The sequence below is a fragment of the Carcharhinus amblyrhynchos genome, chromosome 11 (assembly GCF_965287045.1).
Source record: "Carcharhinus amblyrhynchos chromosome 11, sCarAmb.v2.hapA, whole genome shotgun sequence".
In the NCBI taxonomy this organism is placed as follows: Eukaryota; Metazoa; Chordata; class Chondrichthyes; order Carcharhiniformes; family Carcharhinidae; genus Carcharhinus; species Carcharhinus amblyrhynchos.
Genome location: NC_137334.1, coordinates 69,767,740 through 69,785,324, shown reverse-complemented (window position 1 = coordinate 69,785,324; position 17,585 = coordinate 69,767,740). Strand labels below are relative to the sequence as shown.

The following is a 17,585-nucleotide window of genomic DNA, read 5'->3' as shown; positions in this document are numbered from 1 at the left end:
TGGAGTACAACGTAGGGAAATATGAAGTTATTTATTTTGATTGTAAGAATAGAAAAGTAGATTTTTTTTTAAGTATTAATGTTCAAAGGGACTTAGGTGTGCTCATACAAAGAATGCAGAAAGTTAACATGTAGTTACATCAAGTAATTAGGACAGCAAATGGCATGTTGATCTTTACTCAAGGGAATTTGAGTGCAGAATAAAGACGTTTTGCTACGATTGTACAGGCTTTTGGTGGGATCACATCTGGAATGTGAGAGTGGTTTTGGTCTCCCCACTTAAGGAGGCATATTTTTGCACTGAAGTTGGTGCAGCAAAGATTCACTAAATTGGTTCCTGCGAAAAGGGAGTTTTCCTTGAGGAAAGGTTGAGTAAATTGGGCCTATATTCTCTGGAGTTTAGAAGGATAAGAGGCAATCTCACTGAAAACTACAAAATTCTGAAGGAAATTGATTGAGCAGATACTGAGAGATTATTTCCACTATTTGGGGAAGCTAAAACATGTGTTCACAGACACACGATATGGAGGGCAATAATTTGGGGCTGAGTTGAGGAAATGTTGCTTCACTCAAAGGGTTGTGAATCTTGGAATTCTCTATCCCGGAGGTTTGTGGATGCATTTGAAGCTTTGGTACAGTTAGATTTTGGGTCTCTCAAGTAACCGAGGGACAAGGGCAACAAGTAGGAAAATCAAGTAGAAGCCCAATATGAGCCATGATGGTATTGAATGATGAAGCAAATTTGACAGGCCATGTGATCTACTCTTGCTCCTATTTCTTGCGCCTGTACAGAATTATCTTATTTTCCCCACAATACCATACACAAGGCTTTGTACTGGGCTACACCAATTATTTGCTGATCAGAAAAGCAACATCACTTGAGGATGCAGTGAGGAACTTGTCTGCTATAATAGTTTACCTGTGAAGAGCTAAGCCATTTGTTTTCAGAATCAGATCTACATGTTTTCACCATATGCATTTGGAAATATGATTTTTTTTTGGATCTATACTTTAAGTGTCAGTATAATACTGACTTTGAAGAGAGATTGAGTAAATTAAGCTTATATTCTCTGGAGTTTAAAAGGATAAGAGGCGTTTTACTGAAACCTACAAATTTTGAAGAAAAGGTGAATTATATCACTCAAAGCCTATGTGCCACATGGCTTTCATACTCATTTTGCAAAGTTCAAGCTGAGTGGTAGAATGGTCCTTGATACCAATGCTAGAACAAATGAGCTCTTACGGCTTAAAGTCAATGAAATCGCCTGCTGATCATAACCTTGTTTCTCCTCAAATGGCAAACTAATACCTGTTCCCTATTGGAAGAAGCAACCACTACACAACCCAGCCTCTTTGGTTTGCTTGACATGACATTAAGAAATGGGTTAATGCATTGCAGCAGCCAAGTTATGGAGCCTGACATTATCCTGGTAGTCTTGTTGAAGCCCTGGGCAACAGAGCTAGCTGCTCCCCTTGTCAACCTGTGTCAGCAGAACTCTAACTACTGTATCTACCCAACAATGCACAAGGACACAAGAGCTGAATTCCAGAAACAGAGTTGAGAATAGCTACTCTTCGACAGCAACGTATTCAATTTAAGAGTGGTACCAAGGATCCCGAGCAAAACCGAGGTCAATGAAGATAACTTCCATAATTTGAGGCATACCTGACACAAAGGAAAACTTACAAAGGATATATTGCTCCAGAACATCACTGGAGGAGTTAATCAGAAGTGTCCTTAGGCTAACCATCCTCAGCTACTTCATCCATTATAAAATCAGGAGTGGGGCTGTTCACTTTCATGACAGAAAATTATCACACAAAGAGGCCATTCAGCCCATTGTGTCTGCGCTGATCAAAGAATAAAAAGAAACTAGGTGTTCATTTAATCCCACTTTCCAGCACCTGGCCCAATATTAACGTAAACTGCCAGATGACAGCAGGGTCTGGATAACATCAAGACCTGAACTAACAAGTGGCAAAATAACAATCAAGCTAATAATTAAGTAATATCTCTGTTTTAAAATCATCATCCTAGCTTTCAAATTTCTCCGTAGCTTCACTCCTTCCTATCTCTATAATCTCTTCCAGTCCTGCAACTCTCCCAGGTCTATGTGTTGCTCCAATCTGATCTCTTGTGCATTTTAAATCTTAACCATGCCTTTAGCTTTCAAGGTCCTAAATGATCTGCACTCCCTTCCCGAAACCTCTCCGGCTCCAACAGTTTCCTCCTTAAAGGCCAGGGTGACTTATGCAGTGCCAAGCTTTTTGTTACCTGTCCTAATATCTTCTTAGGAGGATCTGTGTCAAATTTAGTTTTGTTGCCACCAGCACTGCTCCTCACAGCAGCAGGGGCCTGGGTTCTATTCTGGCCTCGAGAGACTACCTGAGTGGAATTTGCACGTTCGCCTCATATCTGTTGTGGGTTTCCTCTGTATGTTCTAGTTTCCTCCCATAGTCCAAAGATATTTAGGTTAGGTGGATTAGCTATGGCAGACATACAGGGTTATGGGGATAGGGTGGAGGGCCTGGGTGGAATGCTCTTTCAGAGAGTTGATGCAGACTCGATGAGCTAGATGGCCTCTTTCTGCATTCTCTGGTTCTTGTGAAGAGCCTTGGAATGTTTTACAATGTTAAAGGCGCTGTACAAATACAAGTTGTATATCTAACAGGGATCATCTAACTCAACTAAGAGAAACCCTGTCACCATTTTTGTTTACCTTTAATGCATTACAATAACCATATCCTCCATTTTCAATATCTAGGAGGACAGGGAAGGTGGGGAACGCTGGTCACCATAGCCCAGCCATAACAATGCCCATGAGTGAAGAATACAAAAGAAGCAATGTAACGGGAACCTTCAAGTTAATCTCCAAGTCACATACCACCTGATCTGGACACGGTTTGCCATATCATTACATATTTGGAATTCACTACCTACTCCAATTGTGAAAGCATCACCATAGAACTGCAGTGCTGCAAGATGGCCAACACCACCAAGCAATTAAAAATGGGCAATAAGTTAGCTCTTGCCATTTATTAATTTAAAAATATGCAGGGGAAGCAGTAAAGATTTGGACTTCAACCAACAATTTTCTTTCACGAACAGTTTTTGTAACAAGACAGATGTTTCTTGGGAACTGTGTTTTACTTGTCTCTGCATCATTGAGTTGGAGCAACCCAGGTCTCATGAATAACCCCAGTCATGGTAAACTACTTACTAGACAGCAAGAGGCCATAAATTTGTCAATTCAGAAGGTGAAGTTCATGCATTCCCTTTGAGGATATATCGATTTTGGTTACATCGAACATAAAGCAACCAATGTGCGCTGTCCTACAATAATGCCAATCTTAAATCATAGCTTACAAAGGAATTTATCTTCTCATCAAGAATTAATGCCTCTGGCACTTATGACAAATGCTAGAATACTCTTCTTAACACGATTGAAATGAAATCCAAAAACAATCACTTCCGGTGATTAAAATGATCAAAGCTGGATCTGACAAATTTAAAAGATGAAGTTGGCATGGTTTAAGGCAATCAAATAAAGAACTGTACTTTTTGGAAGGCTAATGTATATCAAACAAAATGAAAATGCTACATTCAGCAAAAATGTACCTGCCAATGTTACTAATGATAACGGTGGAGTCTGCAGCATTGAAGCGCGCAATAGCTCAGATTGCAAAGGCCAAGAATGTTGGATTTTCAAAAAGCATACTTGCTTGATAAAAAAGTTACTGTAATTTTCTACAAAATCCCTTTCAAAATTGAACATTTGGACCAAAGGAAGCTGAACTGAGAATGCCCCTTGAATTTAGATCTGACTGTAATCAAATTCTCTCAATGTGGTCTCATTAATGCTCTGTATAACTGAACCATAATCTCCCCTCACTATAACATTCTATGAGCTGTCCTAATTACCTGTATACTACTGGCATTTTGCTAATCATGCACTAGAACACCCAGATTCCTCTGCACTTCAGAGCTTTGCAATCTCTCACCATTTAGATAATATGCTCCTTTTTTATTCTTCCTGCCAAAATGGACAATTCCACATTTACCTACATGATACTCTATTTGTCAAATTTTTACTCACTCACTTAACCTATGCCTCTTTGTAGCCTCCTTATGTCCTCTTTATTATTTACCTTCTTATCCATCTTTGAATCATCAGCAAATTTTATAACCAAGGCACCCAAGTCATTTACGTAACTTGACAAAGTTAAGGCCCCAGCACTGATCCCTGTGGCACATCGCTCATCACATACTGCCAACCAGAAAAATACCTATTTATGCCAACTGTTTCTTATTAGCTAGACAATGTTCCCCCTACACCATAAGCTTTTATTTTCCACAATAACCTCTGATGTGGCACCTTATCAAGTACCTTCTGGAAACCTAAGTACAGTATATTCATCAGCTCTCCTTTATCCATAGCGCACATGGCTCCTTCAAAGAACTTCAATAAATTGGTTAAACATTATTTCCCTTTCAGAAAACTATGCTGACTCTGCCTGATTGCCTTGAAGTTTTTCCAAGTGACCTGCTATTACATTTTTATTAATGTTTCTAACATTTTCCCTATGACAGATGTTAGGATAACTGCCCTGTAATTCCCTGCTTTCTGCCTCCCTTTTTAAATAAAGTAATTACGTTTGCTATTTTCCAATCTAATAGAACCTTCCCCAAATTAGCAGAATTTTGGAAAATTAAAACCAAACTGAATACGAATATCATGATTATATCTGAAAAATATTACATTTGACTTGGCTACAGTTTGCAATGAAGCATAGATCTAAAGCAATTGAATACTGCACATTTGCTGCTACATACAGTTACAAGTAACCTCCCCTACAGCAACTTCTGGACAAAAGATCTGATGATAAACCTACGATCCAAATATATAACTCACTCAGGAATCACAAAAAAGTAATTTGTTTTTGTTGCATGCAGACTATTCCCTCTATTGACAAACTAATACATAGAGAAAGACCAGGAAGCTGGGTAGAGGGAATTGCAGCTTTGGTGAAGAGCGCTATCGAGTCCAAATGAACACAGCAGTGGAACTAGCCCAGGGGCAGGTCTCCAGATTGGCCTATAATACCATCCGTCACAAAGATCCTGCAATAAGATTATTCCAACCCCACACTGTCTCCAAACAGTGCATTAAATTAGAAATCATATTTACACTGATATATAATGTGTGCAGTCAGATATAACAACAGGAGGAAAACAATCCAGAAGAAGAAAAAAATGATCTTTTTTAAACAAAAAGGTATTTAGCTACTGCAAATTAATTGGGTTTTCAAAGCCATTATTATGGGGATTCTGAATGGATTACAAATATGTAAATTTACATTTCTCACATATAAACAGTCAGCTAAATTATTTTCTATACTTCATTCCCAATAATCTCTGATTAAGCTTGGCAGAATAACAGATGTTATGGTATAACCATTTACTGAACTAAAACTTACCACTTCATTTTATCATTTGGCCCAGATGAAAACGTTGAACTTTTTAACACTTCACCCATTTCTTCTCGACAAAAGCTGAAGTTATTGATGGTCCACATGTAGGAGAACTTGACCACTTTTACCTAAATATTAAACAGAAGAACTGGATGAAAATAATAAGAAACAAAATAACACATACACACTCAAGAACAGGACACAGAGGCCACTCAATATGTTGAGTGGGCAAAGACCTACCAAATGGGGTATAATGTTGGAAATTGTCAATTTTGGTAGAGAAATAAAAAGCATTTTAATCAAATGGTGAGAGACTAAACAGCTCTTGAGTTGCAGAGGGGTCTTGGAGTCACAAAAGAGTGGTATGCAAGTAATTAGGTTAGCTATTTGAATATTCTCATTTATTACAAAGGGAATTGAATAAAAATGTAAGGTTATACAGGATGCTGGTGAGATCACATCTGCAATTATGTACAATATTTAAGGAATGATGTCAAAGCATTGGAAAGTGTACAGAAGGTTTAATAAACTAATAGAAGTTGATGGGTTATCCAATGAGGAAATATTGCGCAGGCTTGTATCCATTGGAGTTTAAGAAGGCTATAAGACACCTTAATTGAAACATGCAAGATCTTGAGGTCTGATGTAGGAAGGACATAAGTTTCCTCTTATGTATTAGTACTAGGGACCGTTGATAAAAAGCAAAGGGCCATCTGTTTACAACAGGGATGAGGAGAATTTTTTTCCTTACAGAAGGCTGAGCCTCTTTGGAAATCTACTTTAAAAGGTGGTGGAAGCGGAGCTGGATAATTCTTGATATGCAAGGGAGTGAAAGGTTACCTAGATGTGAATGTGGAGCTGAGGGTACAGTCAAATCAGCCATGATCTCATTGAATGGCAGAGCAGGCTTGAAGGGCCAACTGGCCTATTGCTACTCCTAATTCATATATTTGTATATACATAGACTGAAAATAGACTTAAAATCTTATGATGTCAAGCAGATTTCCTGTCTAGAACTTCCAAGCTTTCACAAAAGGCCTGCAGGACATCATAAGCCTATAAGAAACTCATTTAAAACTAGGGACAAATGCTTATAAAATCATAAGAGGAGGTTGCTTTGAAAATAAACATTAAGTCACAAAACGTGAAGGGTATCTAACACCCCTCACAAAAGACCACAATGAAATATGGAGGTCAAAACATCTCAAATTTTCTGCAATACAAGCGCCTGAGAGGGTCACAAACTTCAAAGCTCTATAAAAATAAAAATAGAGATAAATGGATTATCGTAACAATACCATGTTTAGGACAACTGGTTGGCCAGAAAATATGACAACTTGTTAAGAGAAGGTCTGGAATCAGGATAGTCTATTTAAAAAAAATGCCAGTTTGGGATTTGTGGGCACATTACCGGTAGAAAAAAAACAATTTTACACAACATACAATTAGCACAATTAGCCCACAAGTGTCACTGCAGGTCACAATTACTAGAAATTCAGTTTCTCTTTCAAGAAATTGAGAGAGCTACCCTGGTGATCTTTAGAAAGCATAAACATCTGTTAAAAGATTCTCCATTGAGTAATATGAAATAAAAAATACGAAAAGAGCAACTGAAAACCGACCATTACTGGCTTTGTGAAGGTATGCAAAAAAAATCCTTGGAAAACATTAATAAATATTTTTGTACAACATGTACAAAACTTAACACTGCAGGCTATGGACAATAAGTTAATTCCATAATACTGGTCACAAGTAGTCTAGAATATGGAGTGCTGTTTTAAGTTCACTGCCTCCTAAATATTTCATTGGTTCACTCTTTGCTGCAACACAATATTTACTTAAGGTAAAATAAAGTCACCATAGTCCCAGATAACTATAGACTGTGACTGGTGGTGATTTAACCTGAAGATCACCACACCTCAGGCAAGAGGAGCAAGGTTGACAAGGCGGGGCCTTTTTGAATATCCTGTACAGGAATTGAATCCACGCTATTGGCGTCACTATGTCACGAACCAGCTGTCCAGGCTACTGGACTAAACCGAATCCGAAAGTAATAAATCACTGGCTGACAAAGTAATAGTACACCCCTCAATGCTAGATATAATATTTGCAGCACACTTTCTAAAACTTTTTGACATATGCTACAGTTGTCAATGCTACAGATATATTTGTAGCACACTTTCTAAAACTTGATGATGTAGTATGGGCTACTTTCATTCTGGATTTTTTTTTAAGAGGCTGCCCACTTAAGACAGAGATGAGGAAAATAAAAGTGAACCTTCTTTGCCTCTGTCTAGGGCAAGCATATTCATCCATTGGTAAAGAGTCCAAAATTGTGCCTGGTATTCCAGGTGTAGCCTTACTACTCCTCTATGTAACTGCAGTAATATTTCTTTACTTTTATACTCTTTGACTTGATTTATTGTTGTCACATGTATTAGGATACAGTGAAAAGTATTGTTTCTTGTGCACTATACAAACAAAGCATTCCATACATTGAAAAGGAGTGCAGAATGTAGCGTTACAATCATAGCTAGAATGAAGGGGTGTACTCTCCAATCCCCCTGTAATTTGTCTTTCTATTGCTTGCTTTCCGTGATTCATATACAAAGATGCTTTGGTCCCTCTGAATTCAAAAATGTTCTGCTTTTAAAAAAAACTTTCCTACCAAAATGAATAACTTCCCATTGTATTCCTTGCCAGTTTTTGCCTACTCACCCAACAGCCTGTAGTCCTCTTTCTGTTCTCCTCAACACTTAATCTGCCAATTATAGAGTCATAGAGGTTTACAGCATGGAAACAGGCCCTTCGGTCCAATTTGTCCACGCCGCCTTTTCTTTTAAAAAGACCCCTAAGCTAATCCCAATTGCCCACATTTGGCCCATATCCCTCTATACCCATCGTACCCACGTAACAATCTAAATGCTTTTAAAAGGTAAAATTGTACCCACCTCTGGCAACTTGTTCCAGACACTCACCACCCTCTGTGTGAAAAAAAATGCCTCTCTGGACACTTTTGTATCTCTCCCCTCTCACTTTAAACCTATGCCCTCTAGTTTTAGACTCCTCTACCCGTGGGAAAAGATATTGACTATCTACCTTGTCTACGCCCCTCATTATTTTATAGACTTCTATAAGGTCACCCTTCAGCCTCCTACGCTCCAGAGAAAAAAGTCCCAGTCTATTCTAATTTGGTATAACTAATTTGATATCACCAAATTAGACATGTTACACTTACTCCCCTAATCTAAATCATCAATAGATTATAAAATAGTTGAGGTCCCAGTGCTAGTCCTTGTAATATGCCACTCACAGCTCGCCACCACCTTCTCAAGGGCAACTAGGGATGGGCAATAAAGGCTGGCCAGCCAGCGATGCCCATGAATGAATAAACTGAGATGGGAGTTCAGGTCAGGGTTCATTTAGAAAGGAAAACAGAATTAGAGGGCACAGCCTCAAAATAAGAGGGGGGGGGGCAGTTTAGAACGGAGTTGAGGAGGAACTTCTTCACTCAAAGGGTGGTGAGTCTCTGGAATTCTCTGCCCGTTGAAGTGGTGGAAGCTACCTCGTTAAATATGTTTAAGTCACGGGTAGATAGATTTCTGATAGATAAGGGAATTAAGGGTTATGGGGAGAAAGTGGGAAAGTGGAACTGATCCACTTCAGATCAGCCATGATCTTATTGAATGGCGGGGCAGGCTCGAAGGGCTAGATGGCCTACTCCTGCTCCTATTTCTTATGTTCTTATGTTCTTATTACAGTAACCAATCCTCAATTAATGCTTATATGTATTACTCCTATATCCAAGTTCCAACTATATGTAATAATTTCTTGAGTGATACTTTAAAGAATGATTTTTCACAATCCAAGTACCCTGCATCTTCTGGTTCCCTCTTACCCATTGTACTAGTTACATGCTCAAAAACCTATTCCCACATTACGATCTATTAGAGGATGAAAAGTCACCTGATCGAAACAGGCAAGATCGATGGGGAGCTTGACAGGGTGGATACTGAGAGATTGTTTCCCCTTATATGAGAGACTAGAATGAGGGAATACATTTTAAAAATAAGGAGCCATCCATTTACAACGAACTTGAGATTTTCTCTCTCCCACTCCTCCCCCTCAGCGAATCATGGTCTGTGGAATTCTCTTCTCCAGAGAGCAGTGGTGGCAAGGTCATTGATTATTTTTAAGGCTGAGTTAGATAAGTTCTTTATGACAAAGAAGTCAAAAAGAAAAGAAGGATAGACTGGAAAGTAGAGTTGAGAATACAATCAAATCAGTCAAGATCTTATCGAAAGGCAAAGCAGGCTCAAGAGGTCATACAGCCTATTCCTGGTCCTAATTCACATGTATGCATGCATTTCATCAAACATAATTTCCCCTTCATAAATTGTATTGACTCTGTTTAAACATATTATGATTCCATAAGTGCCTCATTACTATCTTCCTAATAATATATTTTAGTATTTTACTTGCTACTGATGTGAGGCTACCTGGCCTATACTTCCCAATTTCTCTTTCTTATGTAAAATAATGGGATTATAGTTACTACTTTCTAATCCTTGAGAACCATTCTAGATTCCAAGGAATTCTGGAAGATCAAAACCAATATATCGATTATCTCTGCAGCAACCTCTTTTTAAAATCCTAGGATGCAGGTCGTCATATGCAGGATATTTGTCACTAACTAATCTCATTAATTTCTCCAGTACAATCTCTTCACTAATCCGGACTTCTTTAAATTCCCCATTATTGCGAGACACTCGGCTCCTGGCCATTTGGGATTTTTTTCTATCTTCAACCATGAAAACTTAGTAAAAATAAGTACCGTTTAACGTCTTTGCGATTTTCTTATTCCCGATTATAATTTTACCTGCATCTGCACCTAATGGGTAAGTTTACTTTCACCAATCTCTTCCTATTTGCTTATCTACAGAAAATAACAATCTGTTTTTGTCTCTTGCTATGCTATTTTCATTTTTCTTTCCCTTTCTTTTGAAATCCTCATGCTTACGTTTGGAAACACTACAAGTCTCCTGCTTTGATGTAATACTATCTATCTTTAACTCTCGTTAGCCAAGATTATACCAAGTTTTATGTGGAGTTTTCATTCCTAAAAAAGAGCGTACATTTGTTGCAAGGTATGCATTAATTCTTTAAATACTAGCCATGGTTTATCTAGCTATACATTTTAATTTAGTTTCCCAATTCACTTAGCCAATTTAACTTACAAATGTAAATAAAACAAACTACATAGGTTCTGATGTAAGGTCACAACCTGAAACTAACTCTATGCTCCACAATTGCTGCCAGATCTGCTGAGTATTTCTAGCATTTTCTGTTTTTAATACACAAGATCTAGGTTTGGATCTAATGATATCTCATTCAAATCCATTACAAAAATCCATCATATTATTTATAGTCACTCCTTCCTGGAGGTTTCTTTTCTCAAACTAGATCCAAAGTAGCCTGTTCTCTATTAGGCTCCTTGATATGAAGATCTAGAAAATTACTTGAACATTTCCTGAAATGGCACTAAATATAAAAACTATTAAATTTACACATAATTTAAAATGACATTAAACCTGAAAGAACTGAGGAGATTTTTCTCTCTTTCTGATTCTTGCAGCCTAACCCTGTCTGCGAGGTTCGGTGGCAATTCTGTTTCAGGAAAACTTGCAACCCAACCCTACAATAGCTTCCAATGGACTTTTCCCTTTTCGAAGTCCATCTCTATGGCACTGCGAATCACAAGAGTCTTGTATCCATGCAGAAATGCTAACTAGCTATCCTTCATTATTTCTTTGAATTAAATAGCTAGTTTAAAGTACAAAGCCAGGCATTCCTAAAACCTCCCTGGGACTTGGAGATTGATAGTCTATCCACCAGCACAGCTGTTTTGATGATTGTTTACAGGTGTGAAAACTTTCCCCACCTTCCCAATGGAACAATATGGGCACCTCTTCAACAATTAGGCTTCCCAGGCTTATATTAGGCAGAATTCAAAATAGTTCCCATGATCCCTTTCATTTCTCCATTTTACTCTAAATTATAGCGACAGTCTCAAAACATACATACAAATATCATATTTGTAACAGGTTACATGCACCTAATTGTGGATAAATTGCCAATATTCAATAACAGAAACAATTAGGCAACAACTACAGAAAAGATCAGATTCAAAATATTTTTATATTCTGGGGTGGATTTCAGCAGTATTCCATTAATAATGTAAAAAAACATCAAATTGGTAAAGAGGATTCCCTGACTTCCATTTATATATTTTTCTGTTCAGTACAATCTTTAAGATATCCACTGCCACTCAGTTTTTAATGAATACTTTTACTCAGATGAGAAGATGCAAATCCTGAGAGGATAACTTCTGTGGGCTAGACATTAGATTATTTAGGTTCCCAACACTGCAGATTTTAAGCCATTATATTGAAAATTCTTACGCTCGTCATGTGTGATAAGTCTTTTATCTATGTTTTGATCACTGCCAGGTTGTTCAATCCTCTTCTTCCTCTTAGGTTGAGTGCTTAAGCCTCTTGTTTTTCCCAACTGTGTAACTCACTGGTCGGAAATCTTTCCATCGTCACACTGCATCAAAATAAACTTCAAAATACAATTGCCAATACACTCCTCACCTCAGACTGAGGAAATCAGTGCCTTTAAATGTTGTGAATCCCAACAATTGTGAACTATCACATGCTCGAAGGAATAAATGGCGTAGGGATCATTTGCACAAACCACTGTCCCCTTTTACAGCATGGATCATGTTCATATGACCAGTCTGTTAAGCCTTTGTCTGTGCTCCACAACCACAATTTTTCCCTTTCATATCCACCTTGGCTCTCCATTGCTCGTGACTGAAAGACAACAGTTCTGCTTATTTTTAAATCCTGCCCAGAGATCCCAGAATTACTCCTAATATCAAAATCCATCTCAGTCATAACACCTTGCTCCAATATGTCCACTAATGACTCCTAAATTTGCTATCAGACTCCTCAGGTGATATTTCCCAGCCGCACTCGCTCGAAGGCCAGAAAATCCTGCCCAAAGTTAACGAATCTTTGCATTGTTCATGGCCCACCTACTACGATTCCCATGGCAGGTGGGACGAGAAAATTCCACCCCTAGGTGTCAAAACACAGAATTCATTACATGTCAAAATGTTTCACGACTGTGGTAAATTCAGAGTCTAATGATTCAAGCAAAAAATTCTCTCTAGCAAGTTCTCCTGACTTCATCAATGATACAAGGTTGCAAAAATTAGATTTATTTCCTGAAAGTTATTAAAATGTTGGCCTAGATTTTCCAACATCCATCAGCAGCAGGAATTGTTGCTGCAAGAACAGAAAATCTGATAGACCAGCTAAAGGTCCACTGACTTCAGGTCAGGACTAGAAAATTCCAGCTAACTTGTTAAGGTCAGTAATAAACCATGTTGCCCTAAAAGACTGAATGGGAGGCCGATGAGTAGCTCTGTAATGATTTGGCCTGTTCCTCAGCAATAACTATACCAGACCCTCCTTGACTGGCACAATCTTAGCCAAAGGGATCATCTACTTAGCAAACTGCCAGGCTCTCCTGGTAATTCTTAATGACTTCTATGATTAGAAAAATATGACTGATCACCCCCCAATAAGGCTTGAATTCGGATTTACACTCTGCAGGAAATTTTACGGCTTTGGCTTATATGTTATTCTGTCTCTCCGTGTGCCCACCTGGGATACAAAATAAGGCAACTCCAACTTTTAAAGCAAAAAGTAAACTGGATATTACATTGTTCAAAACTGCTGTTCATCTATTCCACAGTGAACCTAAGTAACCTGTTACAATTTAGCAATTAAGCATAGAAGCATTGAGATGTACAATACCTGCGTGTAACACCAACTCTCTGCCACAGGTCCACTAGACATCTCTCCAGGTGGAGGGGGAGTTGGCACCCTTGACATCGCCAGCTTCTCCGCCGTTTTGAACCTAGATGCCAGAGAGAATTTCAGGGCTTCTCCTGCAATAAAACACAATTAAATCACAAACCTCTAAACAGACAATTTGCAGGGGAGAATACAAGTTAGAATTCTGTGCAATTTAATTTCTGAATTTGGCAAATTATTCTATACTCAAACCTGCAGCAATTAACACTTACAGAACTAGTATTAGTTTGAGCTATATTTAGTGCTAATAAACACGTTTTAAATTTATAATATTTGCTACTCATACAAGTCATTCTGGAGAGAAACATGTGGGAGTGCAGCAATGAAACATGGATTTTAGATACAGAATATGTTATTTTCTTTGGAACATGACTCTGTGGTGATCAATACTTTCCACTATCTTGGGCAAGCAATCAGTAGTGACATATAAACAGGCTTCTAAGCCCAGATGCACCATTCGCTGAGGCCGATCTTGTCCCTTCTAGGCATAGATAATCCATATTTTGTTGTCAAGGTCACAGGACAACAGTAGAAGAGATGAATCTGTGGCTGGACAGAAGTAGATTCTGGTATCGTTCGGACTGGCTCTGGAGGAAGTGCGCCTAAACAGATTGCACCTCAACAGGGCCTGGACCAATATGCTTTCAAGGCAGTTTACTACATGGAATCTGGACACCTCTCTTTCTGTCTTTGTCAATTTAGTGAACACAGCATAGAATGTACACCTGTATATTACCCATCATATTGTGCACTGATATCAATTTTATACATGTCCATAAGTCCAGAATTAGCAAGTACCACATAGTTAAAGTTAGTTTATACATGTAGCGACCCACACGAACGCTGTAACAGAACTAAAATCAGAAAATACTGGGAAAAACCCAGCAGGGTCTTTGTTCTTTATAAAAACAGAGTTCTGACTTCACCAGCGCAAATTTCATTGGAACATAAATGCAATCTTTACAGGTAGGCATTGTTATCTACTGGGAAAGAGAACTAAATGAAGTAGGGAATGTAAAGAAATATACACATAGTTGCAAACTATCAACCAACTTCTCTCACTGTTATGAAGAATAATTTATTCTGAATTATTCCCAGGGGCTGCATTTACAATTACTTAAATGTAGCTTTATTCTATGAATGCATTGGCACGATTGGGGGAGGGGGGTTAATTCCCCAAAGAGACAGGTTCCACTATCCAATTCACAACCAGCTGATCAATGTGGGTTTTCTTAGCACTTCATTCCCAAAGAAAACTATTACTTAGAATGACTTAAATGCTCCAAGTAAGCAAAAGGAACCTATACTTTGAAAAAAGTAAACTGATGGTGTTTTTCAGTTTACTTATTTTTGTTCCATTATCAGGGGAATAGCTTGTGTGCTTACTGCTATTGGGTGGGACCATCACACCAAGATAGGCAGGCAAATGTTTATATTGGTGGGCAGCCCGAACAAACGGGCATAAAGTTAAAATCAGAGCTTGGGCCTTTAAGAGATGGTTAGGAGGCATTTCTTCATGCAAGAGTATGGAATTATCTTACCAAAACGTTGCTGAGGCTAGCTCAATTTAAAACGTAAAAACTGAAACCGACAGATTTTTGTTGGGCAAAGTTAAGGGATATGAAGGAAAGGCAGGTAAATGAAATTAATAGTAACATTCAGCCATAAATATCCTTCTCCTTTTTTTACTTTCTCAATATAATATCAGATCACACAACTGAATCCATTAAACATGTCAAAAGACAGATTCATGCAACTTCACATTCATGCCAATGTTTCTGTGTCAGAATGCAAGCACATTAATGGGCAGAATCAGTTAATTAGGTTTAGCCTTTGTTCCAACCAGGAAACCCATGAAAAAAAATTCTGTCATCATTTATTATTGAATCTGTCATTTACACCTGGGATTATAATCTGCTGTGCAGGAATTATGATTAAGAGATCAATAAAGTTTAAACGAAGCAAGAGTATCTAAAATAAGGGTGGATTTTATTTATCCTAAGCCACTGAAACCAGATCTGATGGGTCCACCATCAAAATTCAGTTCACAAATCCTTCATTGTAGGCATAAAAACTAGAAACCAACATTTTACAAGTATTCATCACAGGAAGATGCTTTGACAGATGGCCAAAAATTTAGTCAAAGGGGATCATTTTTAAAGTTGCGTCCTAAACAAGGAAAGAGAGATAGAGAGAGTGTTTTTTGGGGGAAATTCCAGCACTCAGGGGCTAGGTAGCTGAAGATATGGCTATCAGTGATGGGGTGATTAAAATCGGGAATGAGAAAATTGCTATGGCAGCAAGAATAACAAAAAAGCTTTTTTTGGTGTATAATATTCCAGAATTCCATCGTATAGTACAACCTGACTTACTCATTAAACCAGCAATAGTAATCCAACAAATCCTTGAGAAATCATGAGTAATTAATTAGGCTTCTTAGTAATCATATTTAATTGTAAATAAATTGTGATTAATTTGTTGTTGCCTTATTTAAAATCATATTCCCAAATTCTTTTCCTTCATGAAGAACTGCTACACCAAGTCCTCTTGTAATAGATGTGCAGTTCAACCAAAGAAGCTAATGATCTTCTGCTGTCGGTACTCAGACAAAATGGCAGCTCACTACAAACAGAAGCAGGTGATTCCGATCAAAGAAAGGCTTCACTTCTTGATCAATAAATTAGATAATCTTAAGAATGAAAACACTGTACAATAAGCCTTACTGACTGATCAGTAAAACAAAATATTTAGCTGAAGTTCCCACTGACGAACAAATATAACTTTCTAAGATAGGCCACTGTACTTATGACATCATAAAAGGGGATCTATGCCAGAAGGTGGGCATTGGATTAGTAAAGCTTCCCAAGTGGAATTCTCTATAATAATTAAGTATTTACAGGCAGGCTTCATTTCATAAATAATTTTCAAGAGAAGTGTTTTTAGGCTGAAAAGGGGCTGGGTGAAATCTGCAAGGATTTAGCGCAAGTTTTCAGAGCTGCAAATACCAGAATTTATTTATATAAATTTAAATAATAAATTATATGAGTTCAGAATATGCACAAGGATTAAAAGGTTAGAATACTCAAAAGGATATTTGAAAGTAGAGCAAGTTTAAAAGTAGGTTTCATAGAATCATAGTGCATTGAGAAGACCATTTATCTCACTGTATCTGTGCTGATTCTTTGAAGAGCTATCCATTGTCAACTACCTAGATTTCCAATCAAGCCAAGTACAGTATAAGGGTATACGTCACCAAAAGACTTTACAGTTTAAGCTGAGTTAGTCAAATTAGGATGTTAGTCAAATTGTGACCCAAAAGTAGTAATGTCAGATGCCATTCAACTGCTACTTGTCATCAAAAGAAAGCCTTAATAGTAGTGGCCTAAGGACAGATTGACCGCAATTACAGAAGACGCATTTAAGTTTGCACAGGTTGCAATTTTTGTTGTAATTTGCATATTGCTACTGGATGAATTCTAATGATGTAATATTGTGAAGTTTGCTGCTGAATACTCCATAATTTAGATTCTGCTGATTTACTGCAACTATGAATACTTAACCTTGTGATGGTAATGAATGTACATTTCAAAGGTAATTAAGTCTTCATCATTTCTTTGCGTATTTGCCAAGCAACAATTTGTGGTTCATTGAGTGATACGGTGAGCTTACTACTGTTGGTTAACCTGACCAATAATGTCTTTCAAATTGGATTTTGTAGGTGATCTGTAACGAGTTAAATTAGTAACAGTAAATGTAACAAATAAATAAGGAAAAAGACATTTTCTGTCCTTCACTAAGGTAGGTTATGCATTGCGATTTTCTGATTCACTACATCTGGCATTGGTGAATTGTGTGGAAAGTAGCATTCTTCAAACCAAGGCTTTTGATGAGATTAAATATTTGCCAGTTTATTCACTCAAAGCTGGTTCATTTCCCATCAAGGACAGATCAAGTTGCACTTGACCATTTATGGTGTTCTAGTTTATAGTGTTAATTCCATCAGCACACGATAATTGCTAAGCCAACAATGTGCGTTCTGCCTCAGCCATGTCCACCAGATTGATGACGGTTGTATACCTAAAGACCTGCTGTACAACGTATTGGCCTCTAGGTCACAATCTCCTGAGTGTCCATTCTTCCACTACAGACACCTGCAAGCGGCATATGT

The 17,585-nt window shown here is 37.8% G+C and overlaps 1 protein-coding gene across 7 annotated transcripts in view; it reads right to left on the bottom strand.

Moving 5' to 3' along the window:
* Positions 1-17,585, bottom strand: part of spopla (speckle type BTB/POZ protein like a) — a 183,338-nt gene that overhangs the window by 31,327 nt on the left and 134,426 nt on the right. For all 7 annotated transcript variants that reach the window (XM_080199368.1, XM_080199366.1, XM_080199364.1 and 4 more), the window contains 2 exons: positions 13,358-13,491; positions 5,478-5,599 (listed from right to left, as the gene is read on the bottom strand). In XM_080199368.1, coding sequence (XP_080055494.1) covers positions 5,478-5,599; positions 13,358-13,435 — 200 coding nt within the window. In that variant the 5' untranslated portion in view covers positions 13,436-13,491. The remainder of the gene's footprint in view (positions 1-5,477; positions 5,600-13,357; positions 13,492-17,585) is intronic.